The sequence below is a fragment of the Mytilinidion resinicola genome (assembly GCF_010093595.1).
Source record: "Mytilinidion resinicola strain CBS 304.34 unplaced genomic scaffold BDZ99scaffold_27, whole genome shotgun sequence".
Classification (NCBI taxonomy): Eukaryota; Fungi; Ascomycota; class Dothideomycetes; order Mytilinidiales; family Mytilinidiaceae; genus Mytilinidion; species Mytilinidion resinicola.
Window position 1 is genome coordinate 92,752 of NW_022985463.1, and position 24,525 is coordinate 117,276.

At 52.4% G+C, this 24,525-nt stretch overlaps 8 protein-coding genes across 8 annotated transcripts; 4 read left to right on the forward strand and 4 right to left on the reverse strand.

The window, feature by feature from the left end:
* Nucleotides 1–1,215: 1,215 nt before the first annotated feature.
* Nucleotides 1,216–2,867, forward strand: BDZ99DRAFT_453481 (permease of the major facilitator superfamily; the record flags this gene model as incomplete). The annotated part of the gene is made up of 4 exons (XM_033718333.1): nucleotides 1,216–1,338; nucleotides 1,386–1,502; nucleotides 1,552–1,898; nucleotides 1,954–2,867. The coding sequence occupies 4 exons, from the start codon at nucleotides 1,216–1,218 to the stop codon at nucleotides 2,858–2,860; spliced, it is 1,494 nt and encodes a 497-aa protein (XP_033570218.1). The 3' UTR covers nucleotides 2,861–2,867.
* Nucleotides 2,868–3,674: 807 nt separating this feature from the next.
* On the forward strand, nucleotides 3,675–4,482 carry BDZ99DRAFT_576172 (uncharacterized protein; the record flags this gene model as incomplete). Its single annotated transcript, XM_033728547.1, has 2 exons — nucleotides 3,675–3,786; nucleotides 3,917–4,482. 2 exons carry the CDS (start codon nucleotides 3,675–3,677, stop codon nucleotides 4,114–4,116), a joined length of 312 nt encoding a protein of 103 aa, XP_033570219.1. The 3' UTR covers nucleotides 4,117–4,482.
* A 1,888-nt stretch (nucleotides 4,483–6,370) lies between these two features.
* On the reverse strand, nucleotides 6,371–7,046 carry BDZ99DRAFT_468234 (uncharacterized protein). Its single transcript, XM_033721201.1, has one exon. The coding sequence runs from the start codon at nucleotides 6,938–6,940 to the stop codon at nucleotides 6,503–6,505; it is 438 nt and encodes a 145-aa protein (XP_033570220.1). The 5' UTR covers nucleotides 6,941–7,046; the 3' UTR covers nucleotides 6,371–6,502.
* Nucleotides 7,047–11,558: 4,512 nt separating this feature from the next.
* Nucleotides 11,559–12,228, reverse strand: BDZ99DRAFT_576174 (uncharacterized protein; the record flags this gene model as incomplete). The annotated part of the gene is made up of 2 exons (XM_033728548.1): nucleotides 11,559–12,025; nucleotides 12,145–12,228. The coding sequence occupies 2 exons, from the start codon at nucleotides 12,226–12,228 to the stop codon at nucleotides 11,585–11,587; spliced, it is 525 nt and encodes a 174-aa protein (XP_033570221.1). The 3' UTR covers nucleotides 11,559–11,584.
* Nucleotides 12,229–13,269: 1,041 nt separating this feature from the next.
* Nucleotides 13,270–15,904, reverse strand: BDZ99DRAFT_169791 (FAD/NAD(P)-binding domain-containing protein). Its single transcript, XM_033712955.1, has 8 exons — nucleotides 15,458–15,904; nucleotides 15,384–15,403; nucleotides 15,076–15,293; nucleotides 14,702–15,011; nucleotides 14,262–14,649; nucleotides 13,958–14,206; nucleotides 13,829–13,898; nucleotides 13,270–13,773 (listed from the first exon to the last, which is right to left on the reverse strand). The coding sequence occupies exons 1-8, from the start codon at nucleotides 15,649–15,651 to the stop codon at nucleotides 13,501–13,503; spliced, it is 1,722 nt and encodes a 573-aa protein (XP_033570222.1). The 5' UTR covers nucleotides 15,652–15,904; the 3' UTR covers nucleotides 13,270–13,500.
* A 1,399-nt stretch (nucleotides 15,905–17,303) lies between these two features.
* On the reverse strand, nucleotides 17,304–17,801 carry BDZ99DRAFT_351139 (uncharacterized protein; the record flags this gene model as incomplete). The annotated part of the gene is made up of 2 exons (XM_033714516.1): nucleotides 17,304–17,477; nucleotides 17,520–17,801. Coding segments are annotated over 2 exons (456 nt in total), but the record flags the coding sequence as incomplete, so codon positions are not given.
* Nucleotides 17,802–18,445: 644 nt separating this feature from the next.
* BDZ99DRAFT_468236 (uncharacterized protein) lies at nucleotides 18,446–20,338 on the forward strand. Its single transcript, XM_033721202.1, has one exon. The coding sequence runs from the start codon at nucleotides 18,769–18,771 to the stop codon at nucleotides 19,855–19,857; it is 1,089 nt and encodes a 362-aa protein (XP_033570224.1). The 5' UTR covers nucleotides 18,446–18,768; the 3' UTR covers nucleotides 19,858–20,338.
* A 437-nt stretch (nucleotides 20,339–20,775) lies between these two features.
* BDZ99DRAFT_576178 (uncharacterized protein) lies at nucleotides 20,776–23,844 on the forward strand (the record flags this gene model as incomplete). The annotated part of the gene is made up of 4 exons (XM_033728549.1): nucleotides 20,776–21,185; nucleotides 21,257–22,153; nucleotides 22,213–23,704; nucleotides 23,756–23,844. The coding sequence occupies 3 exons, from the start codon at nucleotides 20,776–20,778 to the stop codon at nucleotides 23,552–23,554; spliced, it is 2,649 nt and encodes an 882-aa protein (XP_033570225.1). The 3' UTR covers nucleotides 23,555–23,704; nucleotides 23,756–23,844.
* Nucleotides 23,845–24,525: the final 681 nt, after the last annotated feature.

The following is a 24,525-nucleotide window of genomic DNA, read 5'->3' on the forward strand; positions in this document are numbered from 1 at the left end:
CCTCCCCAGACGACGCATTGAATACGGAAGCTATGCCTCTAAATGAGTTCCATTGCATTGGATAGATGGTCTAGTATCCCATTCTCGAGATCAATGCCCTCCCGAGGACGAGTCAGACCGCTCTACATCGCTACTACTGGCATATTCGAAGTCAGGACTTGTTTAGAGAAAGGCCACGATAGCGCGGAGGTTATGATGCTGTCATGTCGGGGAGAGTGGAGGCTTGGTGATGGAAGGTGGTAAAGTTTTTAGCCTGCTTTAGTCATCATAGAATACGACCCAAGTTACAAAGTACCCTCGAGCCATCCCCTCTCCAACACCATCCATCAGATCCATCAAGTTATTGTATGTAACGTACTACTTGGGGCACAGATCCCATGTCCTCTCCATATCGGACTCACTCAAGATAGCTTCGATGCCCCTTTCATCAATCCTGTTCCATGCTCTGCACTTTCTACTTCCTAGAGCATCACTCCCGCCTAATGCCTGAGAGAATGGCAAATCTACGTTTCTATCCTTCTCCGTTCCAATATGCACTGTTATGGACGCATCAGTAAACATCTTGATCGGCAGTCTTTCCGGTACTTGAAACGTCGCGTAGTTTTCGCGTTCTCGCACGCCATCAACACTGCATATCACTACATCTATCCCATGTCTTTCCTAGAGACCAGCTTAAACTTCGGCGGATTAACTACCGCACAGCACTTACTAGTAACAGCTGTCATAGGCATGTGGTGTCGGAGTTACGTTGCACCTCTGAGCGGAGACGGTGTTTTTTCCGCATCCTGTATAGATCGCTCCACTACTTCCCACGCGAAACAACGCCGAACCATAGGCAATGGGTCCCTGTTATCACAGCCATTGCGTGCGCGCATCTCCATCTGACGAATGTGGGCTCCCAGGCCCTTGGTCCCGGATTAACAGATGCCTATCATACGCGCCGTGGAAAAGCTTGCACGCCATCAGATATACGGTCCGTTACGGGGTGCATATATGACAGCTGTTCCGCTGCTCTAGTATATGTGTTTGCTGTGCAACATACCTCCCTAGATTCAGTGGTAGCAATTGCAAACAGGCTTGGCCTCTTGATCTACCCCAGATACAGGTCCAATTGGACGATCCGCATCAATGGCAGCTGCAGCACCTTATGATGTCAAACCTGGACAAGATGGGAACGACCCCTCTTTAACGAATGTCCAAGATGTGGCCGATAACATGTCCGAGAGTGACAAAGAGGCATTCCTCGCATCTTTCTCTGCCGAAGATGACAAGGCGATTATGCGGAAGGTGGATAGGAGGTTCTTGCTGCTTATTGGATTGATGTATCTAATCAAAAATGTAGGATTTCTCGTTGGTGCATGATTCTTTGAGCTAATCGTTTCTAGGTCGACTATGCGAATGCGGCTTCGGTTAAAGTCCTACAGGTCAAGCAGCCATCCAACATTATGAAGGAGCTGCACATGACTTCCGACCAGTACAATTGGGTCCAATCGATTTACTTTGTAAGCTTTTCAGCGATGTCAGCTCAACGAGACCCATTAACACACTTAGATCGCCTACATCGTCTTCGAAGTACCAAGTAATCTGTTGCTAAAGAAAGTCACACCCCGCAATTGGCAAACTCGCATCATGCTCTCCTGGGGAATCGTTCTAGCATGCCACGCAGCCGTCAAAAACAAGGAAGGTCTTTATGCTGCCCGCTTTATCCTTGGCATGATGGAGGCAGGTATGTTCCCTGGACTCGCCGCTCAGCTATGCAGTTGGTACCGCAGCGACGAAATGGGAAAGCCAATCATGTGGATGTTTGGCTTCCAGAACACCTCCGGTATTGTCGGCTCTCTACTTGCCTACGGCATATCCTACCTGAACGGGAAAGGTGGCTTGAGTGCTTGGCGATGGTATACCTCCTCTTCATCCTTCAATTCTCAAACTCACCGATTAACCGCCTCCTAGGGTCTACCTCATCGAAGGCATCTTCACAATCTTTTTCTCCGCAGTGGTCTTCCTCGTGCTCCCCGACTACCCCAAATCTCCCCGCTCCCGCTCCTGGCTCACCCCCAGAGAGCAACAATACCTCGAGCTCCGCCTCTCCGAAAATGCGCCCCTTACTCACGACTCTGCGTTCTCCAAATCCGAAATCTGGGCCTCCCTGACCGACCCGCGCACCTACTCCTTCATGCTCTCCCAGATCCTCCTCAACCTCGGCGGCTACGGCCTCAGCTGGCAGCTCCCCGTCATCACCACCAACCTCGGCTTCGCCGGACTGCCGCGCAACCAGCTCCTTAACATCCCACCCGCAGGCGCGACCGTGCTCTCCATCATCGCCGCGGGCTGGTTCATGAAACGTGCGTGGATTACCCGCCCCGCGTTCATCATGTTCATCATGGCCGGCGCGACGACCTTCTTCATCGTCCTCGCGACCGTCCGCACGCCCGGCGTCGTCTATGCCGCCTGCGTGCTGGGCACGATGTTCTACTCCGTGTACTTCATCCCGTTCTGGGCGTGGCGGTCATCCACACTGAAAGGGACGACCGGCACCGCGTTCACGCTGGCCTTCCAGTCCTGCGTCGGGCAGGTCGGGGGCGTGATCGGGCCGCAGCTGTTCCAGGAGCGGTGGGCGCACAACGGGTACAGGGCCTCGTTTGCGATCTGCGCGACGGCGATTGGGGTGGGGTGGATTGCGAACTGTTGGACGTGGTGGTTGACGCGGAACGTGGAGTGGGATGTGAGGAGGATTCGGAGGCTGAGGATTAAGGCGGGGAGGGAGAATAGGATCTTTGCGGAAGATGATGTGAAGGTGTATGAGGAGAGGAAGTTTTATGGGGGGTTGACGAAGAGGGGGGAGGAGGAGGTTGTGTGAGTGGAAGAGTGGTAGGGAAGAGGTGGGTGGGTGTTGGGCTTTCGCGGGGAGGTTCTTGGTAGGGTAAAAGTTGTCTCTGTTGCAAGGGAGTTTTGTTGCATCGTTCTACGCCTCATTTCGTACGTTCTCGTCAATCCCTTCGTCAAACGTTCAAGATTCGTTTCTTGGTTGCTCATTCTCCCTGATCAATCGGAAGGCTCCAACTTCTCTGAGTGCTAGGTAGCCAAGGCCTGCTCCAAGAATTGTTCGCCACAGTCATGAGGCTGCGCTGCACGTGAGCTCGTAGCAGCCCTGGCGGCATGTCATAGCGCGACCCGTCAGAATGGCACCGGATGGGGGGGAATGGGGCTCGACGCTATTGTAGGTCGCTAACTTAGCCGCAATCGCCTCGGAAGGTAGGGCAAGGGTGCATGTCGCGACGGGATTCGCGGGCAGGTGGCAAGGGTGTGCATGTCGCGACGGGATTCGCGGGCAGGGGGCCAGGGCGGTCCAAATTTTCCAATTTCGGCCCGGTGCTGCACAACTGGCTGTGCCAAACACCACGCAGGCACGCCGGCTGCTATCCGCTGCAATGATTTACTCTGACAACTGATGCTGAAATATGGCCTACTCCCCTCATCCCCAATTTAAATTCGAGCAATCCCGAAAACATATTTCTGTTTGCTTTCGCATGATTCAAAGCTTTTGATATCATTCATTTATTCCTTCTAATACTGACTTGCTCCATTCTTGTCTTGTCATTGGCTCATTGCTTAGGCTCCACATTTGGTCACTGTAGCACTTGAAAAAAAGCGCCCAAAGTAGCCGTGCAGCCATGAAGCTAGACACCTCTCTAGCTATAATCTTCGGCACAGTGACCGTTCTTCAAGTTCTTGGTGCGCTGGTCAAATTCATCATGAGATTATTCCATCGACGAAGGCTTGGAGGTATGTTCAGTATATCTTCCTAACTCTAGGTCCTATACTTGAAACTCTATCGCTTCATTTTTCATTCTGCATGAGAATACACTGACTTCCAATTCTCTTCTGTGGTCATCACTAATAGAGCTGTGTATAGAAAACGAAAATGAGGACAACTACGACCTCGAACCAGGACCCCCATCCACCATCTCCCGAACAACACAGCTACCGCACTCAACAGGTGTAGAGCTCGACACCCTAGCTCCTCCTCGAGATCCGTCTTATTTGGACTGGCCCGTGCTGCCGTCTCCGTATGATGAAAGCAGCCGTGAGCAGAGGGAGTGGGGAGCCTTATGACCTAGAGAGATGTTACATGGTTGTTTCTTTTCAACCCATATATAGGGAGACGCCATCACAAAAGCTGGGGAAGGTTTCGTTCATGTATCAACTATGTTCTTACCGTGTCGCCTGGCTCGAGAGGACGGGGGTGTATACCAGTGGGGTCTTCTCGAGAGCCTCACACTTCTCATCAGTACACTGGTGACAAGCTCCAGCAAAGTCTCCGTCCGTCAAGTGACATTGGTGAAGAAGTGGGTGTTAAGCATCGTGATTGAGTTATTGGGATGGTAAAAGGTATCTCTATTGCAAGGGAGTTTCATTGCATTACTGTACACTTCCACTGCTCATCAATCTTCGTCTTACAAAGCACCCTAGGTTCATGGCCGCTTATTCCCCTGCTTGACCGGAAGACTTCGACATCTATAAGCTTTAGGGTTGCTCGAAAGACTATTCACCCAGTCACGAGGCTGAGTTGCACGTGAGCTAGTAGCTAAGTAGCTAAGTGATTGAGCTCAATACATCAGCATACATTCAACTTTGTCCCTACTCCTACCGCGAAAGGCAGATGTCGACATTTGCGGATTCTGTTCAGCATCGCATTGCTCCGCGAGACATTTCTTTAAGGCGGGCCAGGTCCCTTAACAACACGCGACGGTAGACATTCTGTCAGGGAGTAGCGGTGAGGGCTACGGCAGGCGCATGCCACCTTGTATATAACCTCACCTTCCTCCAGACCTCTCTCTCTTCTCCGTGACACATTGTAGACGACCTTCCAAGGCGAATTTTAAATGCGAAGTTCCTAGTTCTATTTCCCGCGATCACTTAGCGGACATGGGCATTCACAGGCACCGATTTACACCGGCCCGTGGCGCTTTGAACTCACGCACTCTAGTGTAGCCCTCTTCGTCTGTCAGTCCAGGATCTAGGGTGCTGCGGCAGCAGAAGAGTCAGAGCTAGCAAGGCAGCACATGTGATATCGCGTCCCTTGACGCGTTGGGGGGATTTCCACTTTACGCGTCCAATCGCGTCTGTCACTAAAGTATGCCGTGCGGCTGTCTGCTAGATAGCCGTCCTCCCTGCAACGTGTATATTCCCCTGGCATTCACCGGTCACTGCATTGTCTGCCTTCCTCCGCACTTTCAACCTGTGTGATACGCTGTCCTCCACCTGCTTCGCATATTCTTGCGCTGTAAATGCAGGCCCAGGAGCAGCGTGCGTCGTGGCGTACCCAATGATAAGCTCCAAAGCAGTCAGCAGTCAGTTCAGGCCCTGTCGGGCCCTAGGTTCAAACCAAAGAGCCGGGCGATGCAGGCCAGCTTGACGGTATTTCGAAGGTTCGTAGTGGTTGCGGGGCAGTGCCCGCCAGATGGGCGGAGGTTGCGTCGCAACCAGTAGAATACTATGCCTCACGCGAATAGCCTGCACTCACGCGCGAGGCATAGTATTCTACTAGTATATAGTCTCACTTACTTCCCACTTCCCTATCATACATGGAGCAATCCTGAGGACATGCTGTCTATTTATTTTCGCATAAATTGATGCATACGGCTATTCTCCTGCTATTAATTATCTCGCGGGCTCCTCGCTTGCTGGCGCTCTACTTCAACCCTGTGTCTGGCGATCTAGTCGTTTCCCATAAGTCCGAAAAGCTGTTTCGAACAGACCGTGTGGACATGAAGCTGGATACCACTCTTGCCATAGTATTTGGTGCCGTGTCCGTTCTCCAAGTCCTCGGTGCGCTGATCGGAGTCGTGATGAGGTTCTTCCATCGACGGGGAAGGCTTGAAGGTGTGTTCGATAGACTTTCTTTGCATTAAGATTCCACGTAATGTTACCTTTGTACCTTCGGATACAAATCCGCTTCCAAGTCGTTGCTGCTGACAGAGTTTTTCGTAGAAAGCGAGAGCGTCCACGATGCCGAATCGGGCCCACAATCCATCGCCACCGGATCGGTCCCATTAGAGCGTTCTACTGGAGTAGAACTCGATTCTCTAGCGCAGGTAGGTTATTCGTTCTACCTAGATTGGCCTGCGCTGCCGTCTCCGTATGAGGAGAGTAGCCGTGAGCAGAGGGAGTGGGGAACCTTATGAGTTGGAGAGATGCCCTCTGGATGTTTCTTGTCTGATTGAATGTATGAAAACGACAGATGAAAAATCGGAGACGGCTCTGTTCATGTACCAACACTGTTTCTATGGTGTCACCTAGCCCGATTCCAGACTCATTGAAATCCAGTAAAAAGTTAGCATAAACGATCGGATTGATCCATATCGATGTCTCATGCAGTTGCAATGTTAAACATACGTCCGTCCGTCCCTCCGGTATTTTAAGCCCACCCCTCAGTAGTAGCACAGGGGTATATCGCTCCCCAAACGCCAAAGACACGTCCCCTACCCAAACCAACCCCTCACAACCACCACATTCTCTCCCCCCTCGTGTCCCACTTCATCTGGCCTGCTAAAACACATACCTTCTCCCTCTTTGCCCCTTCTTCTTTCCCCGTATACCACCCTTGATTCAGCAACCCTACCTCCTTGTCCAACCACTCCCCGACCTTCTCATCCACCTTCGGATCCAAATCCACCAAATACGCTTCCACAAACGGCACCTCCGCCCCATAATGCACGCACACAAACATCGAGCAATCCCGAAACGTCATCGCGACCTTCAGCCGCTCCCTCGCGACCCCAATCGGCATCGCAAACCCCCTCCCACCATCACGAGCGAAGATCCCCTCATGACTAGTACTCTCAAATCCCGCGGGATCCAGCTCCTGCTGCCACAGCCGCAATTTCAGCAGCAGCGCGCGCCCGGGCCCGGTCCTGAAGTAGTCAATCACCATCATCACCATGCTGTCCTCGAGGTCCGGGGAAAGCGCCTTGAAGCCTTCCTCTTGCCGCAGGCGCTCGGAGAAGAGCTGTCCGACCCCGCAGGTGAACCTAAGGGGATCGTCCAACACTAAGAGCAGAGGGCAAAACGGGGCCGCCCCATGGTCGAGCATCAGCTTGCGTGCGTCGCCTTTCGCTGCGCGCTGCGCTCTCAGCGCGCAGGTGCGGCAGCGTACCGCAAGCCACGGCGCGGTCGGGGATTGGAGCAGCCATTTGGGCTTGATCTCGATGGTGGTGGAAGAGCCGGGGATGGAGGTTAGGTCGGGCAAGAGAAGGCAGTTGAGGTCGTCTGTGCGGATAAAGGAGCGCTCGCAGCCGGCCTTGCGGTGGTTCAGCATGCCCCACTGCTTCAGCAGGGTGTTGAGATAGTCGACCAGAGGTTGCTCGACCTCGATGATGCCGTGGAACGCGCGGTGGCGAGCAGTGTCGCCGTCGAAGAAGCGGCTGGTGATGTTGGTGAAGTAGGTTGCGATGTCGCTGCAGCTTGGGGCGTTGGGCGCGTCTTTTGAGAAGCGGAGAACGCGGTTTTGCATCAGTGATGGTTGGGTTGACGCGTCTTCACCTGACGCGGTGGTGCAGATGACGGGGTGGCGGCATTCACAGGACCCTTGCGGAGCGTAGGAAGGCGAGCGGAATGCGAAGACGATGTTGGCGGCGCCCTCGCCGAGGTATTGGAGGGACCAGAGGTTGCCGCGTTGGATCTCGTCCTGGGTAGCGGCGCGGATGCGGAACACCATGGTCGTGGGTGGGGCGATGCTGTAGATGAAACGAAAGGAAAACGAGGGCTGTTCATATGGGAACGGGGTTGTTTGGATGGAGCTTGAAAGGCTCGATCTGATCGACGTTCCTGCTAATGCTAGAATGGGGCAAGCGCGTGGGTAGGGAACCTTAAGTCTATAAATACAATCAGGGTCTTCAGGGCAAGGCTTAAATAAAGGTTAATAGAACATTGGAAATCTTTTCTGTTTCATAACTTTATTATTAGTTCTCTACTACCTCATTTAACCCATATAAACCGCCAATCACGAAGTCTATTCATTGTTAGGGTTTCCTCGCCTAAGCACAGGTATATCTTTATCTTATGGAAAGTTGGTTCTTAAAGATGCGCGAAGATCAGGAGGACGCTATGTTTAATAAAGATAGCTTTGCAGCCAGTGATTTGCATCTAGAAGACGGTACGAGTGTCGCCGGCAACTTGTTCCGGTTTGTTAACTAAGTGTTCGACGAGGAGGGACTTGCGGAGAAGCCATCTGGGAGGAACGAATCTTGTATCAAGACGCCATTTCCGTATGCGATGGTTTTAGTGGTACCGAGAACACCCCAGGGATATCTATCAACTCTATAGAGATGATTTCATAGACTGCCTTCCGATCTTCAGAGAGGGCCAAACTGAATCTCGACGATCTGACATATATCTGGACGCATACACCGAGCACGTTTACGAAGTCTCCCATATCTAAGGACAAAGTAGCGGAGAGCAAAGCTGCCCCTTTTCTCTCCGCTCTCAGCGTTGCTTACATGGTGACGCGGCATTGGGAAGTTCGGCTAAATCTTCAGTGCGAGGGGCTGAGGCTTGCTGATTCAAGATTACGAACGACGAAAAAGGCAAAGAAGGACAGCCGCCAAGATGCAAAGAATTGCTACGACAAGACGTTAGAAAATGCAGAGCAAGAAGCGTAGAATAAGTTGGGAACCGCAAGCACGAGCAACGAACGACGAAAGGAAATTCGGGTCACAAGAATTCCCGACAGGCTCAGCTCTCCAGGGTTCATCTAGTGCCCGAGACTAACGGGAGCTAGGAGGTGCCAAGCTTTACGTGGTACAGCCTCTCTGTACGTCCGGCGACCTAGCGCCAAAATCAAGCCACGAAATTGCCGTATGAGGTAACGATTCCGGATGCCTTTAGGGGGAATAACAGCTGCCTAGCCAATGAATCTTCGAGCCGGCTCATTATTAGCCCAGAAAAGGAGGTTCACGGGGTTCGACTCAGGTTCCGCGCTAGGTCGTCGGACGTACAGAGAGGCTGTACATATCAAAAGAGACTTATGTTGCGATTCGTCAGCGTACCTAGATACGGACTCGCAACTCGGCTCTTGCATCGCACATCCCAGGTACGAACTCATGCACGCCTAAAATACACCCTGGAACGTAACAAGACAACGAGATCAGCGTATTAAAGCGCGAAACAGAAGCCTATTATATGGATCGCTTCAAGAAAGCAGTCAATGAGAGAGACAATGCCTGCTCGCTTAAACCCACCGTCTCGTTCAGGAGTGAATGTCGGCACTTTCGCAAATCCCGTCACTGAGAGTATTCCCCACACTGCCTCAACAAGCCTCGAAGAGTGCAGATACGACTCATGAGTACGTGGCAATTCGCCTACATTCCGCCCTTTGGGTACATCTAGGATGGCGCATGCTCGCACCATAGAGCCCCATCGCGGTTAACTACACTGCCTGCCGATCATATACGTCAGGCTGCCTTCTTACCATAACTTCCATTCGCAAACCTTATCTTTAAAACGGTGCTAGAGCATGATCAACAAGCTAGGAGGCTGATATCTTACTTGTCCGCGAGCAGCTACCCGTATCGCCCCTCGCAGTGCGAGCTTTCGGCTGATCCACAACGAAATCAAGGCTGCGCCTCTTTTGGGAGAATGCATGTCGCGACCCCAGAATATATAAGATGAAAGCCCGATAATGTCTCTAGCCCTTACGCCATTCCAACACCTCCGTTCTCACGCCTCAGCAATCACTGGTTCTCAACACCACCAATCGGTCATTCACTCCCTGCTTCGTACTTCCGTTGACTGTTTTACACTGCCAGCGTGTTTATCATCAATCGCATCAAACTATCTCCCGCAATATCGATCATTTTCTCTGGTCAAACTTCTGCTCATTCAACCACGAGTCCACACGCTGCCCCTATGACTACCATAAACCTCTTACTCTCCCGAGCGGACACGGTCGGCAAATACTACGATTATGACCCCTCCAAGGCCGCCGCAGTCGTATTCTTGGGCATCTTCGGCATATTAACGCTGCTTCACCTATACCAGATGTTGCGGACGGCGGCGTGGTATTTCGTCCCATTCTGCCTTGGTGGCGTCCGTGAGTATCCCCTTTCTACTATCCTCAAGCCGCAGGGCCTGAGGCACCTTAGCACGACTCTCCCCATCGCTCCAAACTAACACCTTCCCCCCTCTAGTCGAAACAATCGGCTACCTCGCCCGCCTTAAAGGCGCCAGCGAAACCCCTAACTGGACTGAAGGCCCCTACGTAATCCAAGTCCTCGCCATCCTGCTCGGGCCCCTCCTCTTCGCCGCCTCCATCTACATGGTGCTGGGCCGCATCATCCTGCTCACCGAAGCCGAGGCGCACTCCATTATCCGCCGCACCTGGCTCACCGCCATTTTTGTCTGCGGCGACATCTTCTCCTTCCTCGTGCAAGCCTACGGTAAGGCGCCCCCCTGCCCCCATTCCCTAGTCCCCATCTCCAACAACCCACTTACTAACCTTTCCGTTTTCGCACAGGCGGCGGCCTCCTAGCCAAAGGCACCGCCTCCAGCGCCAAAAGAGGCAAAACCGTCATCCTCATCGGCCTCTTCACCCAAATCCTCTTCTTCGGCCTCTTCCTCCTCAACTCGCTCCTCTTCCTCTTCCGCCTGCGCTCAAACCCCACGCCCCGCTCGCGCCAAGTCCCCTGGCTGAAGCACCTGGCCACCCTCTTCGTCGCCGCGCTGCTCATCCTGATCCGCTCCGTGTACCGCGTGGTCGAATACATGCAGGGCGCCAACGGCGTACTGCAGATGCACGAGGTGTACCTGTATGCGCTGGACGCGGCGCTGATGGCGCTGGCGATGCTGATTTTCGCGGTGGTGCATCCCAGCGAGGTCAAGGCGCTGTACCAGGGCGGGAAGGTGGCCGTATTTTTGAGCGTAAGGAGGGTGGGGAAACCGGATGATGGGTGGAGGACGAGCTCGGTTAGTTTGTTGCCGGTGGGTGCGGGGGGGTATGAGGGTGTTGGCGCGGGAGGATATGCGGGTGCGGGAGGATACGCGGGTGCAGGCGCAGGGAGTTATGAGGAACGGGGAGGTGAGGTTTGATAGCGAGTGATTTCTCTTTGGGTTTAGATGGAGGGGGCATGTTAAGGGGAGCAGCGCCGAGCATTGGGTCCTGTGTTGATGCAGAGGACTTGTAGGATAGACGCAGTGACAGACAAGAAGGAGAGAGCGGTGTTTGCGTATACTATCCTCGTAATCACAGCTACGAGCCTTGCGATAGGGGTAGTAGACAACTGGGGACGAGTTTTATATGTATAGTGTACGGATCTGCAATGCTCGAAGACTCCTGCAACAGATGCTAAAAGCAGAAAATTAGTATTATACTCCCTAAGAGACTCGAACACATCATTTCATAAAGATTTACACATCATTTCATAAAGATTTACACATCATTTCATAAAGATTTCGCTTAGTGATTCCTAGAAACGCCTTTGCTGTCCTTGCTGGTTCTGCTCCATTCGTTGTTGCTGATTCTCCTCCATCATCTGGCGCTCTTCGAGGCAAGAATGTTCATCCGTACGATGCTTCTTATTACAACTTACGTGCTGAAAATAGCCAAGACAAACGTTCCCCAAGGCAAACTGCACTTCGAATCATTGCCGTTTGTCTTCTTACCCGTAGCAACCGCACTAGGGCTCGTGGTTGACCTCCTATTCGTGTAGCAGCGACTCGGGCCCTCTGGCCCACCCGCGGGTCTAGTCAAAACAGAAACGGCAATGAAGGCGCCGACGAACGCGAGGTCGAGCAGGACCCAGAACCATCGCAGCCACTTTGGGCCGCCGCCGCGGAGCAGAAGCGTTATTATCATGGCGAGGATGCTTTCGACGGCGCTGTCGGAGCCGGAGATGCCACGGTAGGTTTTGACACGGTTGATGAGGCGGTAGATTTTATAGATTTTGGAGGAGAAGAGGCCGAAGGAGATGATGGCGGAGAGGAATTGGAGGACGCGGGTGAGGCGGAGGAACCAGCGGTAGAGGGCCTAGTGTTTCAGCTTCTCGGGCACCCAGAGGGTGAGAAGGCCAGTCATGATGGGAATTGGCAATAAGGGGGAGTTGTGAAGATCAGTTCTAGGAACTATGCGCTTCTATAACTGATTACGAGAGTGTTTAGAAGGGTCGACTGAGGTTTTGTACTCCGCATTTCATGAGTGTGAGCGAGTGATGACACCGCAGAGTCGGCCATGATGGCCGCAGTGAGATGTCTGGATAAGGCTGATTAGTGCCTTGGATTCTGCACCATTTGTGACAGTGAAGATGGTTCAAGGCCTTCTTCTCCGCTGGTTCAGCCACGTTTGTAGTAGGAACAATCCAATGAGTGTCAGAGATAGCCTTACTTTATGACGAGCTGTCGATCTTCAGGGTTTCTCCAACGCTAGGCACTGAGAAGCTGGAGTAGTGTATACCTTAAGTCAGGATGTTCCCAGGATTGAGAATCAGGGTGAATAATCACGTTTGAACAACGACACGAAAATCAGTTCGGCAGATTCGAGACTCAGGTCTTTCTCTACCCAGGTATGGCATATGATATGAGGAATCTCTGGTTCTTTCTCTGAGATCGCAGAGGTGTTCTGAAACTGTCGATGATGGTACAATTAAACTTGGTCGTGGTATGATATAACTTGCCGCTAAAGTGATGAGCGCGGGACCTATGATGAGGCGTCGTCATAGACGAGTAGGAATCGTCTCCGCAGAGACTTGACCAACATATGCGAGAACCCGATTAGCAAAACTATCGTCGTGATAGTGAGACCTACCTAGGTAGCGCCTAGGCCTCGCCACAGTGGCTAAAGTGGCTGGAGAATATCAAGAAAAGGCCTAGGAGAGCGCCATGGGTTTGGCAAAATCCCATTAGACTAGCTTACGAGGACTCAGCATCGTGCCCGGATCAATTGCATGTTTAACCTTTATGAAAATCTACTGGAAGAGGGTAGCTGCTGTGAACTTCGGAACTTCGTAAGTGTAGCTCGGAGCGACTCCGCAGCCACTGATAAAGACACCGATCGTGATGTGCAAGACGGCGAAAGCTGATGAAATGCAAAGGGCAAAGGTCCAGATTTCGCCTCTCGTCCCAGCGTACATGGCGGAAGTTCTCAGAGACCTTTTCTGGAGCCACGGGTACCTAGGTATTGTTGAAATGAAATCAAGATCGAGCTTTTTTGACGTCATCAGTAAACTTTGAACTCACCGAAATAATAGTTTTTAAGAGCTTAGAGATCCGTCCTAGATGCTGCTATGATGCATGAAATCTCAGATTCTTCGACGAATAGGGTAACGTAAAATGGAAGTTGAGAGGAAAGGAAAAGACGAAAAAGACGATCAAGTGCGCCTGGGGAGCTCGGGCTGTGCTTACTCAGCCCCAGCGCTCGACATCAACATTGTGCGTTCTTCCAACATCCCTTCTAGACATCTGCCAAAAGTCCGAAGAAGTTCACTGCGCAAGAACCAGATCGTCCTCTCAAGTCACATTCAACCCCCCCGTTTCTTCCCTCCTAGGCAAAGGAGGAACATCAACCGTATCAAGATAACCAGTCGTAGACGTATCCTTCTCCTGTGCAACTATCATCCCATTCCCCATCCAAGCAAGGCAGTCCTCCTCATCTTCATCAAAAGACCCATACTCAAAGTCCTCAAACCTCGGCGTTTCCAGCGTCGCTCGCTGATGCACCGCCCCGCCAGGCCAGTATCCTAGAACCCTCCCATTCGGGGTTCTTTTAGCCCACTGGCCACACTGCGTATCTCGGATTAACTAATTGCCCACCAAAAAAATAAAGGGCATAGCATACCATGAATGCGAAAGTAGTTTTCGCGAAGTAGCGGTCGACCTGCTTCATAAACGCTCTGACAGCCACGTCTCTTCGAGCTCCCTGTTAGCTTTACTGACAGGACAGGGCCATAGGTGATATTAAGCTTACTTCGGTACCATCCATCTCAAGTTCTCTCGCTGTAGCTTCTGGACACACTTAATCATGTACTCACATGCACACTCGCTCATCTGGATAGTCGAGCCAGCGCCAGCTGTTCCGTTGGGGCCTAGGAACAGGAAGAGGTTCGGCATCTGCGGTGGACAGATTGACATGTACGCGCCTGGCTCCGAGTCCCATAGCTGGTCGAGGGATACGTCGTTTTGACCGTAAATCGGGTTTTCGTTATGCCTCAGTGAACTGCTTTCGGGTTATGCTGAGAGTCAAGGGGCAGGTGGCGGTATCAGGCACTCACGTATCGAACCCAGTCGCACATACGATCGCGTCGACCTCTCGGAAGGTGCCGGTATCGTCTTCAATACCGCTCTCCGTCACGCGTTTGATCCCGTTTGGAATGAAGTTCAAGTTGTCCTCGACGAGGCATTCCAGGTACCGCGGGCCTGGGGACACGCGACGGCAAGCGACCGGGTATGTTGGTTTCATGTGTTTCAAAATCTCCGGCTTGCTAGCTAATCTGCGTGCCATAGACTCTTCGGTCGCTTTGGTAAAGTTCCGGTTCATTTCCGTTCCGAGTACGTGGAGCCCCTGGGACTTGTTGACGTACTTCTCCACCTGGTGTCGGTAACGCAGATAGGTCTCTGGGTCCTTGGCGAACTCTTCTCGCTCTTCGACCGGGTGCTCGACTGGCAGGCCATGTCAGTGTACAACGTTAGAGAGTCACCAAGCAAGGCTTACAATTATGAACATCCGAGTTCGCTTTTCTGGGGTCAGCTGCAACATACCCTGCCGGCGAGATCCACGACGGCCCGCGGACATAATGATCCATGTACTTCACCTTTCCAAGAATTGCAGGCACGAGCTGCAGTCCAGTAGATCCACAGCCTATGACCGCTACACGTTTACCCGTCGGATCAAACGATTCGTCCCACTTAGCCGAGTGCAGCAAATTGCCTTTGAAGTCGTGGAGTCCGTTGATACTAGGCCATACCCATTTATTCAGCGTTCCCGTCGCTTTAACGAAGACGTCGCAGTACTCTTTCAATTCCTGGTGTTGACTTCGTCAGCGTCGATTTCAGATATCAGTATTCATGGAGGGCAGAAACACCAACCACATTATCCGACAATCGCAGCACCGTGATCTCCCACCGCGTCTGTTCCTCCAGCCATCTCGCGGCGCGAAACACATGGCCAAAGCGCACCAGCTTCCTCACGTCGTAGCGATCCGCGACATCTCGGAAGTAGTTCCCAATCTCTTTCCCTGGGGAGAAGAAGTGCGACCAATTCGGGTTGTTGGCAAAGGTGTATTGATAAGCATGGGATGGAACATCTAAAAACAGCAATGTCCTCGTCAGCGTTGCTCTACTATCACGCGTAGGGCCCGCAGGAAATCTAATCTATCTTCAAAGTGGGGGATTACCGCAAGTAACACCAGGGTATCTAGTACGCGCGTCAGTTATAGTTGCTCAATTATCAAATTTCACAGAAGGTTACCTATTCTCATACCACACGCCCCCAAAATCCTCGTTCTTGTCATAGATCGTTAGATCGAGGTTTTGGATCCGCTGCGAAAAGCGTATGCCGCAGAGTATCCCAGACATGCCCGCGCCGATACAGATGACTTTGATCGGTCTGGCGTAGTCGACTGGGGCGTCTTGTGGGCGAGGGACTGCACTAGACGGCGGCATTGTTGGAGCTTTTTTGGTCTCGTGTTGAGTGATTGGTGACAGAGTTAAGCTTCAATGTTCAACGTAGAGATGAGAGTTGGAAGAGAACTAGAAATTCACAATGAAGCGTTCATTATATCGCGAACTTCGTCAACCCTATATCCCCCCTCGGCTCCTCTCCACGGATTACGTAGGTAGCTGCATACATGCTCGCGCGTCAGGCGCGCGGATTCACGTTACGGCTTTAGTGCTAGACTCCGTGGGTGGCATGGTGCTGCGAGGATGCGGAGTCGTTATCCGAAGTGGAGCTCCCTCGACGGACAACTTACTACATTATCTTATCTGAAGCAAGCCTATCGCCAAGTCGTGATTATTGCTATACAACGCTTTCGTCGTTGATAGGATGGTAGAAGTAAGTCAGTAAATTGCTTTTCAGGCGGTCGTACCCCTAGCTTATAGTGGGAAAAGGACCTCGGGAGGACTGCCTGAGTGGCACGTGAGTGGTATCGGCGCTGCTTGCCGGAAGCCTAGATAGGAGACTTTGTTTGCTCCCCGCGTCTGCCATGTTGGAAGCTGGCTAAGCCAGTGATAAGCAGGCTCTCCGGCAGAACGAGAACCACGTGTAACCACGTGTATCGCGACTGCATGTGCATGGTTGTTCTGGACTGCGGTGTCACTAGTGGTTGTTGGCGATATTCTTTCAGCAGGATCGGACTGTCGCCATGGCTCTCTATGGCTGAGCGCTAGGGAAAACGCACCGTTGACTGTGGTAGAGGGCGTGTGAACACCTTCCGAAACCCTCGGACAGCATCAGGTTGGAGTTGGCTGGGGCAATCTTGAAGGTTTGGTGCGACGCAGCCCTGGAGTCATATTCGCGCTATTCCAAAACAAGCCAAGGCTGAGGACCTCTCGAGTCTATCAATACATTTAAGGCCTCCAAGGCAAGGCTGAGAATTGAACTAAGATCGAATAGAGTATCATGTAGATTTACAGTCTTCCAAGAGAAGTTTAGCACTTTGCACCTCCTAGGTAGCTATCTAATGTGCGGAGCTGTGCATTGATATTGATCCTTTAGTTGAATGCAAGCATTTTAGCGTAGTATGGGGGTATATACGCAGCCTTCTGTAGCTTCGGCAAAATTACGATTGAACAAAACGACGACCAGGAGTTGATCGCACTGCGTTCCCACTCGGTATACATAGGCTATGCTAGGCTTCCCCGCAACAATACCAAATCTAGGTACATGTTTCCCAACTTAGCTTCGCTCTCAAAGGTCCATCTCCTCAACAACCACCGCTCGACTCTACACTTTACCATTTCCGCGCCAAGACTTACCTGGACAGGGCATCAATAGTGTCAAGTTGCAGACGCTTTGGTGGCTGATTATTTTGGTAGAGACGGTAGAATGATAGAAAATAACCTAGAGTGACTAGTCACATGCTGGACAATTCCGCTAATACTTCGTTGCAATTATGTATTATCTTTAGGTGTTATGTATGTGCGTGACGGGTAGAAAGGCTCTACTGGGTATATCCAACTCTCCATATACTTACTACTATTCCACCTCATGTCCCTTCAGTACACCCCTAAGCGTCTACCCTTCTCCCAACATATCCGCAGTCCCCCAACCACCCTTTATCCCTCGACCCTCTCCACTACTTCTCCGCATCCCCAATCTTCACCACGAATAACCCCTCCGCCAACTTCCTAACAACCTCATCCCCCACCCCCGCCAAGCTCTTCTTAATGCCCTCCACCGTCGCCTCACCCAGCCCCTTCCCACCCCTCGAATACAAATCCAACCCCGCAGGCGTGAACAGCGTTTTCGCGAAAAACGTAACCACCCACTCATTTCCCCCCTCCCCCTCTTCTTTGCCATACCCCAACACCTCCCACCGACTCCCTGCAATAACCAACCACCCCCGCCCACGCCAATTGTACGCCCAGCCCCCGCTGCTCGCATCGATCTTGTCCACCCCGCGCACGGCCTTTTCCTTCTCCCCCTTCAGAGGATTATACGTGACTAGGTCGTCGAGGGGAGGGAAGTCGGTGGCGGTGGTGGGGGAGAGCGGTTTGTATGTTATTTTGACGTTGCGCGCGTTGCGCCACATGGGGAGGGTGGAGTGCGTGACGTGCCATGTGCCTGTCAGAAAGCCGGGGGTCGGCGGGGAGAGCGGGGAGGTGGTGGAGCCGGGGGCGCGAAGGGGGAAGGCTGGGATGGGTGGGGTGGAGGTTGAGGTTGAGGCGGGAGGAGTCGTGGAGGAGGTGGGTGGTTGGGTGTCGGCCATTTAATAGGAAGGCTGTGTAGCTGTGGAACGAAGAGGCGGTCGTGTTGGGCGTCTTTGGTAAGCACGGGTGGGTGGGTGGCTTTGGGGAGGGAAGAATTGGGGATGGGCTGAGGTTGAGGCGTGCAGTTGAAGACACTTGGAGCTTTCAACTCGTGAATATTGAATGGTGGCGTCGTCGAGACAACCCCAGCGCATTCCTTGTTCCTGCCGCACGGCCCGGCGATCGTGAGATCATCGGGTTGTCTTTCCTGGGAGGGGCGACGGGAATGAGGCTCTTCCCTTTGCAGGTGCTATTAATACACACAGTGCGGCAAACACTAAAGTCCCCGCGGCGTTTCGCATCCCAAACAGCGCTCGCGGCAACAAGTCGCAGCAGTGCCTTTGTGTGGAGCCGAGCTGACGAATACTGACACGGGCGGCGTCTTGGAATGGTGCGCGCGGCCGGGGCTGTGCAGCGCGCTGAGGAGGCCATGCTCCACACCGTTACGCCTCTCACCTCAGAGCACTCCACTCGCCGCTGGGCCACTACATAATACGCGCGCCGCAGGTACGGATGTGCTTTTCATCTTACATCTACATTACAAGAGGTGCCGCGCTGTTTGCCATTTCGTTATACTCTTACTTTCTTTCATCTGAAGACTGCGATCTGCTTTTGTCTCGTCACCTCGGTCATCATCATCCTTCGTTCAGGTGCTGGCGTCAGTCTTACTCTACCCCAGCTGACGGAAATCGAGATCACCATCGCTCCACTGTTATTACTGTCTTGTCTTATTCATAAGAGATCCATCGTTTGCTAGAAGATCCAAGCTTCATATCTTTAGCTCGTGGAATTCCACCACAAATCGCCACAATGCTCTACACAGCACTTCTCTCAAGCTTTGCTCTACTACCGCTGCTCTACTCAACCGCCTCCGCCGACACAGCTTGCAATAACTCGCCGTCGCTGTGTTCGAAGAACTACAACAACATCACCCACCTCGGCGCCCACGACTCGCCCTTCCTACGCGACAAGTCCACCGACTTCTCCGAAAGCGGCAACCAGTACTTTAACAGCACCGTGCAGCTCGATGCCGGCGTACGTCTCCTTACCGCCCAGGTCCACAAAGCAAACTCCACATCTGGCGACGCAGAATGGCACCTGTGCCATACCAGCTGCTCTTTACTTGACTCCGGGACTCTGGAATCGTGGCTCAGCAGCATCAAGAGTTGGCTCGACACCAACAAGAACGACGTCGTGACCATCCTACTCGTCAACTCCGACGACGCCGCTGCATCTGATCTAGGTCCCTCTTTCAAAGACTCCGGCATCTCCGACTACGCCTACACGCCCCCGTCCAGCTCCGCCGCGCCCACCTCATGGCCAACCCTCGAGAACCTGATCTCCAACAACACGCGCCTGATCACCTTCGTCGCCAGCCTCACCCCCGACACCGCGTACCCCTACCTCATGGACGAGTTCACCTTCGTCTTCGAGTCGGCCTTCGAAAACACCTCGCCCGCCAACTTCTCCTCCTGCCAGCCCAACCGGCCCTCCTCGGTCGCGAACCAGCCCTCCGAAGCGATCGACTCCGGCCGCATGTTCCTGATGAACCACTTCCTCGACTCGTCGGAGCTGTTCGGCATCGAGACGCCCAACGAGGACGCCGTCAACGTCACCAACGCCGCGACGGGGACGGGCAGCTTGGGAGCGCAGATGGAGGTGTGCGATAAGCTGTATGGGCGTGAGCCGACGTTTGTGCTCGTGGACTTTTTCAACGTGGGGCCCGCGATTGCGAGTGTGGATGCAGCGAATGGGGTGACGGATGCGGTAGGCCGGACGGCCGTGACGACGGCGAAGGTGGAGGATACCGGGAATTGGGGTGTGAGAGCGGGCGGGAAGGGGAGTGTGGGTGCTGTTGTGGTCGCGATGGTGGTGGCGGTGTGGTTTGGGGGGTTGTGAGAGCTCCCCTCGGACCTGATCGTGGATGAGTTATGATTTTCTTTCTTCTCCTTTTGGTGGGTTGGGTAAAATTGGTAAGGATGGGTGGCATCTTCATTCTTTTTTGGCGTACTTATTCTACTGCATTAGCGACGGCGTTTGGATCGGGCAGCGGCATCACGCTTCAAAAGATGGGACATCTCCATCAAAATTTGGATTTGGCATCTTGTTGCATCAAAGGAGGTTTGCTCTCCACAAATAGCATCATCTAGCATTGTCATCAACTTGACATCTACCCACGAGTTCATCACGCACGTGATATCCCTGTCTGGCACGTCTACTTCTGTCTTGATACAAGGGTATCACGGCAGAAGAACGGGTAGAGTCTTGGATAGGGTATTTGAATTGGCTCGTGCACATATACACGTGATATGACGGAGAATGCCGTGTGTATACAAAAAACGGGTGGGGGGGCATTCTCTTGTATTCTATGCACTTGTGGAACCTCAACGCTATTGGGGGGAATTGATAATATACATTCTCTGTCGATATACAGCCTCACGCATGAACTGAATGTAATATAATGCTGATTCTATGCGATTTTTGTATACACACGGCATTCTCCGTCATATCACGTGTATATGTGCACGAGCCAATTCAAATACCCTATCCAATTCAAATACCCTATCCAATTCAAATACCCTATCCAAGACTCTACTCATGGGTTTGAACCTGAATTGGACCTCATGTTCCAGGATTTGATGGCAGGCTTGGAGGACTTTCGGGCCGACATTTCGTAAGTCACGTGTGCACGGGTGGTCGCGTTTGACCGAGTGCGCCTTATGTTACATTACCTCAAGAAGCAAACATGAAGACTTTTACCCCTCGTCCTCGACACCAGAAGGATTCTTTCGATGAGATACTCTTCACGACGTCAAGATGGAGTCGCTGCTGCCCAACAGCTACGAACAGTACAAGAACGATACTTCAGTGTTCATGACATGGCTCGCACAAGCAGCACAGAGATGTGGATACGAACTCCCTGGAAAGGCCCGGAACAAAACGAAGCAACCCTCAGACGTCTATGAGAAAGGCTCACAGGCTTCAACAACCGAGCGGCATGCTCTTCCTGTCAAAGAGATATCGGTACAAGCAGAAGCTGTTGCCAACGCGAAGACGCCTCAAGTCAAGCCCCCGGCAAGCATTCTTCAAGCGGCTCAACGAGCGATCAATACGAGAACAAGATTCGCCGCCTGTTTCAGTGAGATGGGCATTGAGTTCCAGGCAGATGAAAGCCACAGACACTTCATTGGAGTCTTACAACATGCTTTAGATCTATTACGCGGATGGTATGTCCTTGCATGAACCAAAATCAGATTGAACCCCTCTACTTTCAGCCCCGGCTAACCTACTTTTGCAGTCTCAGCGATGGCCCGCGTAAACCCAAGGTTGCCCACGATTCTCCCAACGTACGCGACGATATCACCAATCGATTCGATGTCCTTGACGTGGAGGACTGCGATGATGCGGGGGACACAGCGACAGACTCCCAACACGATTCGTCCAAGGCCGTGTCACCAGACCAAAGCGGCACTCCAATCATCGTTCTGGATCTCAGTAGCGAAGTCGACATGCTCATCGACATGAAGACTCGAGCTTTTTGCTTTTTCGATGATCTACACTCTATGCAAGGACGGTTGCAAGAGGTGTGGAACGATTACAAGAACGGCACGATAGACCTGACAACTGCGGCAATGACCACCAATGCTGCCATTTCGCTGGTTGAGCAGGCGGAACGCGAGCTGGCCATGGCATGGCCGTCGCTGGAGCGGCTAAGAAGCGTAGCCCTTGGACAGTTTAACATTCTTCCCAAGGCGTCATATCAAGGCCTGGTATTGCAATTTCGACCTGAAATACACTCCTGTTGCACCATACCAGAGCTCGCCGATCCTACGGCATCTCTTAGCCCTCTTGGCGATTACATCTATGCCGATACCTGGTGGACTCTGATGAAGTACGCGAGGCAAAGCGAGGAGGAGTTCTCGGTTTGGCCACGTATTCCAAGCTTGCGCATGGCATATCAGGATTATTTTCTACTGTTCCCCGCTCCGAGGAGCTTCGAAGAAGTCATCCACCATGAGAAATTCCCGCGAAGAGAGCGGGAGGACGAGTGGCTCACTCAGCTGCTCATGGATACCTTGTACAACAAGCGTCTCACGGAAAGCTTCGTCTCGATGAAGTTCCCCCGACTCGATGTTATGGATGAGTTTTCACGAGCGATGAGCGCATTGGAAGAAGGCGAAACCATCACACTACGGTAAGTAAGCCGGTAAATGTCTTAGGAAGAAGAAAGCTAATCATATCTCCCTATATCAGCATGATCTTTGCAGCGACTATTATGAAGGATATCCACCGAGTACTCGGCCACAGTACAAGCCAAGCCTATTCGAAGCTTCAACAGATGGTGAAGCAGTGTCACGAAGCAGTGAAGGACTCGAACCCAGACCCAAGAGTGCGCCGTGGAACTGGACCTCACTGGCTGACAAACGATGTCAAGTTCATCACTGGCATCTTCGATTTCGTCAACTTCATAGACAACTGGGGCCTGTCGGGTGGCAAAGCGCACAGATTGCAAGATCTTGCACCCTCGCATTTCGACTATCCACTCGATGGTATCAAGGAAGGAATTCCTCTCGGCTTCGCACGGTTCATGGAAAGTTCAACGTGCGAGTTGAACGTTGAAAGCACTTCTCTGATGTGGGTATCTTTCGTCAAGAAATGCAACGAGAGCGGGATCTATTATGTCCGGCCTGCAAAGGACCTGGAATTTGCCTTCAAGGGCAACCCCCTCCTCTGCGGAACGATGGCGTTCAATTTCGCGATCTTGAAAGAGCAAGCCGGGGTCTCACTGGCGAACCATCACCTGTCCATCCTCCACACCACCCATCTCTACAACGCACTGCGCCAGAAGAGTCTTTTACAGGGCATTTGGCCGGATATCGAGCATTTGACCGACACGCACCTCAAGCCACTATTCTTCGGCGCGCGGCCGACCACGCCAGAAGACATCTTCAAACGGTTCCACCTGCGGCTAGGGTTTCCCGCCCATCTGCTCAAAGCCCTATCTGGATCCCGCACGGCGCCTCGGCAATGGGGCAACTATCTCGTCGAGGGGCGTGGCGGCGATGGCACTAACCAGGCCAAAAAGGGCCCCACGCCGTCGTGTCTGGCCATCAACACGTGCTCCGAGACCTTTGTGCAGTTCTTCGAAGGAGAGAGTAGTCTGATCCGCACTTTACACGCCGCGGACCGCCTCATGCGGAAGCACACGAAGAACACGAGCTTGGATCCTGGACAGTTCCTGGCACAATTTCCGGGGTGGATCGAGGAGACCATGGCTCCGTCGTCGATTGACTACATCGGCCTCACGCGGACTTGCAACGGGCTGCTCAAGTCTTTGCTGGATAGCGGGAAGATTGATATGCACACGCCCAAGCTGCGAAGGCCGGGAGTGGGCGCTGCGAACTCGAACAACCCGTTCCTGGTGCAGCTGACACACCAGATACTGTGGGAGGACAAGGAGAGGCAGCTCGCGGAGCCGGGGTTGAAGCGCAAGGGGCGGGTCATCTTGAACAAAAGCGATATTCAGATTGCGGGTGAGTTTGTGCAGGAGTGGCTGAAGGGGAGGAAGTTGCTGGAAACGGACCCGGTTACGTAGGATGGGAGTATTAAGCGGGAGTCTTGGGCGGACTGGACTGCTAAACCAGGTATATTAGAGCAGAGGTCGAGGAATTGGACATAAAAAGAGACAAAGCTTTTTGGTAGTCTCTTAGAATATATACAGATATTCAGGCTGCGGTGATGAGAGGCAAGTGAAAGTGCGTCTTAGACCCCCACCGCGGCTACTAATAGCTCTTAGACGACGATGAAGGCCCCGTCAAAGTATATATGCTTTTCATGTCATGAACATTAGGCCAAACTTCCGCCATGGCCAATGTTAGAATAACCACTCTCTTTTCACGCATTATAACACCGCACTCCAGAACGACCATGCACATGCAGTCGCGATACACATGGTTCTCGTTGTGCCGGAGAGCCTGCCTATCACCCGCCTAGCCAGCTCCCAACGGCGTAGATGCGGGGAGCAAACAAAGTCCAGATGCCTTGCGTAACAGCACGCCCCAGCCTGAGCTGTGGCTGTGCTGGGTGAGCGCATCCTGAGACGAGACTGAGCGCATCCTGAGCCAGGACTGAGCAGCTCGTTGGAATCCAGTTCTGGGCCTGGTATTCAACAGGCAGCATTGAGACTGGGGTCCTCACCCTGCTTTGGAAGGCCCATTTCTGGGCCCGTACGCCTGCCAGATTCTAGTTTCAGGGCCCCAATTCTCAAGTAAACCTACCCTCCAATGGTCAATTGTCCAAGGTTAATCTGCGCCACTTTACCATCCATGCAAGGATAGAGCCACGAGTGGCTAACAGGTTCCAACGTCGTCTAGGGGGTCCAAAGGCTATATCTTTGCCAAATAATCAAAGGCGTAATATACTATTTTTACAAAAGCTTTTAAATAAAATCTCTTTAATTTGCTATAGTATATATATATTCTATCTCTTTATCTCTATTATTATTATTATTATTATTATTATTATTATTATTAGGTTCTATTAGGCCGATTTAGCTCCCGTTAGGGT

Bases quoted from the DNA above. Each gene is read 5' to 3' on its own strand.
- BDZ99DRAFT_468236 (XM_033721202.1), top strand. From the start codon at position 18,769: ATGCTCTACACAGCACTTCTCTCAAGCTTTGCTCTACTACCGCTGCTC.
- BDZ99DRAFT_468234 (XM_033721201.1), bottom strand. From the start codon at position 6,940: ATGATGGTGATTGACTACTTCAGGACCGGGCCCGGGCGCGCGCTGCTG.
- BDZ99DRAFT_169791 (XM_033712955.1), bottom strand. From the start codon at position 15,651: ATGCCGCCGTCTAGTGCAGTCCCTCGCCCACAAGACGCCCCAGTCGAC. The intron at 15,404-15,457 runs GTAACCTTCTGT...CGCGCGTACTAG, and splicing joins GGCGTGTGGTATGAGAATAG to ATACCCTGGTGTTACTTGCG. The intron at 13,899-13,957 runs GTAAGCTTAATA...GGGAGCTCGAAG, and splicing joins TTGAGATGGATGGTACCGAA to AGACGTGGCTGTCAGAGCGT.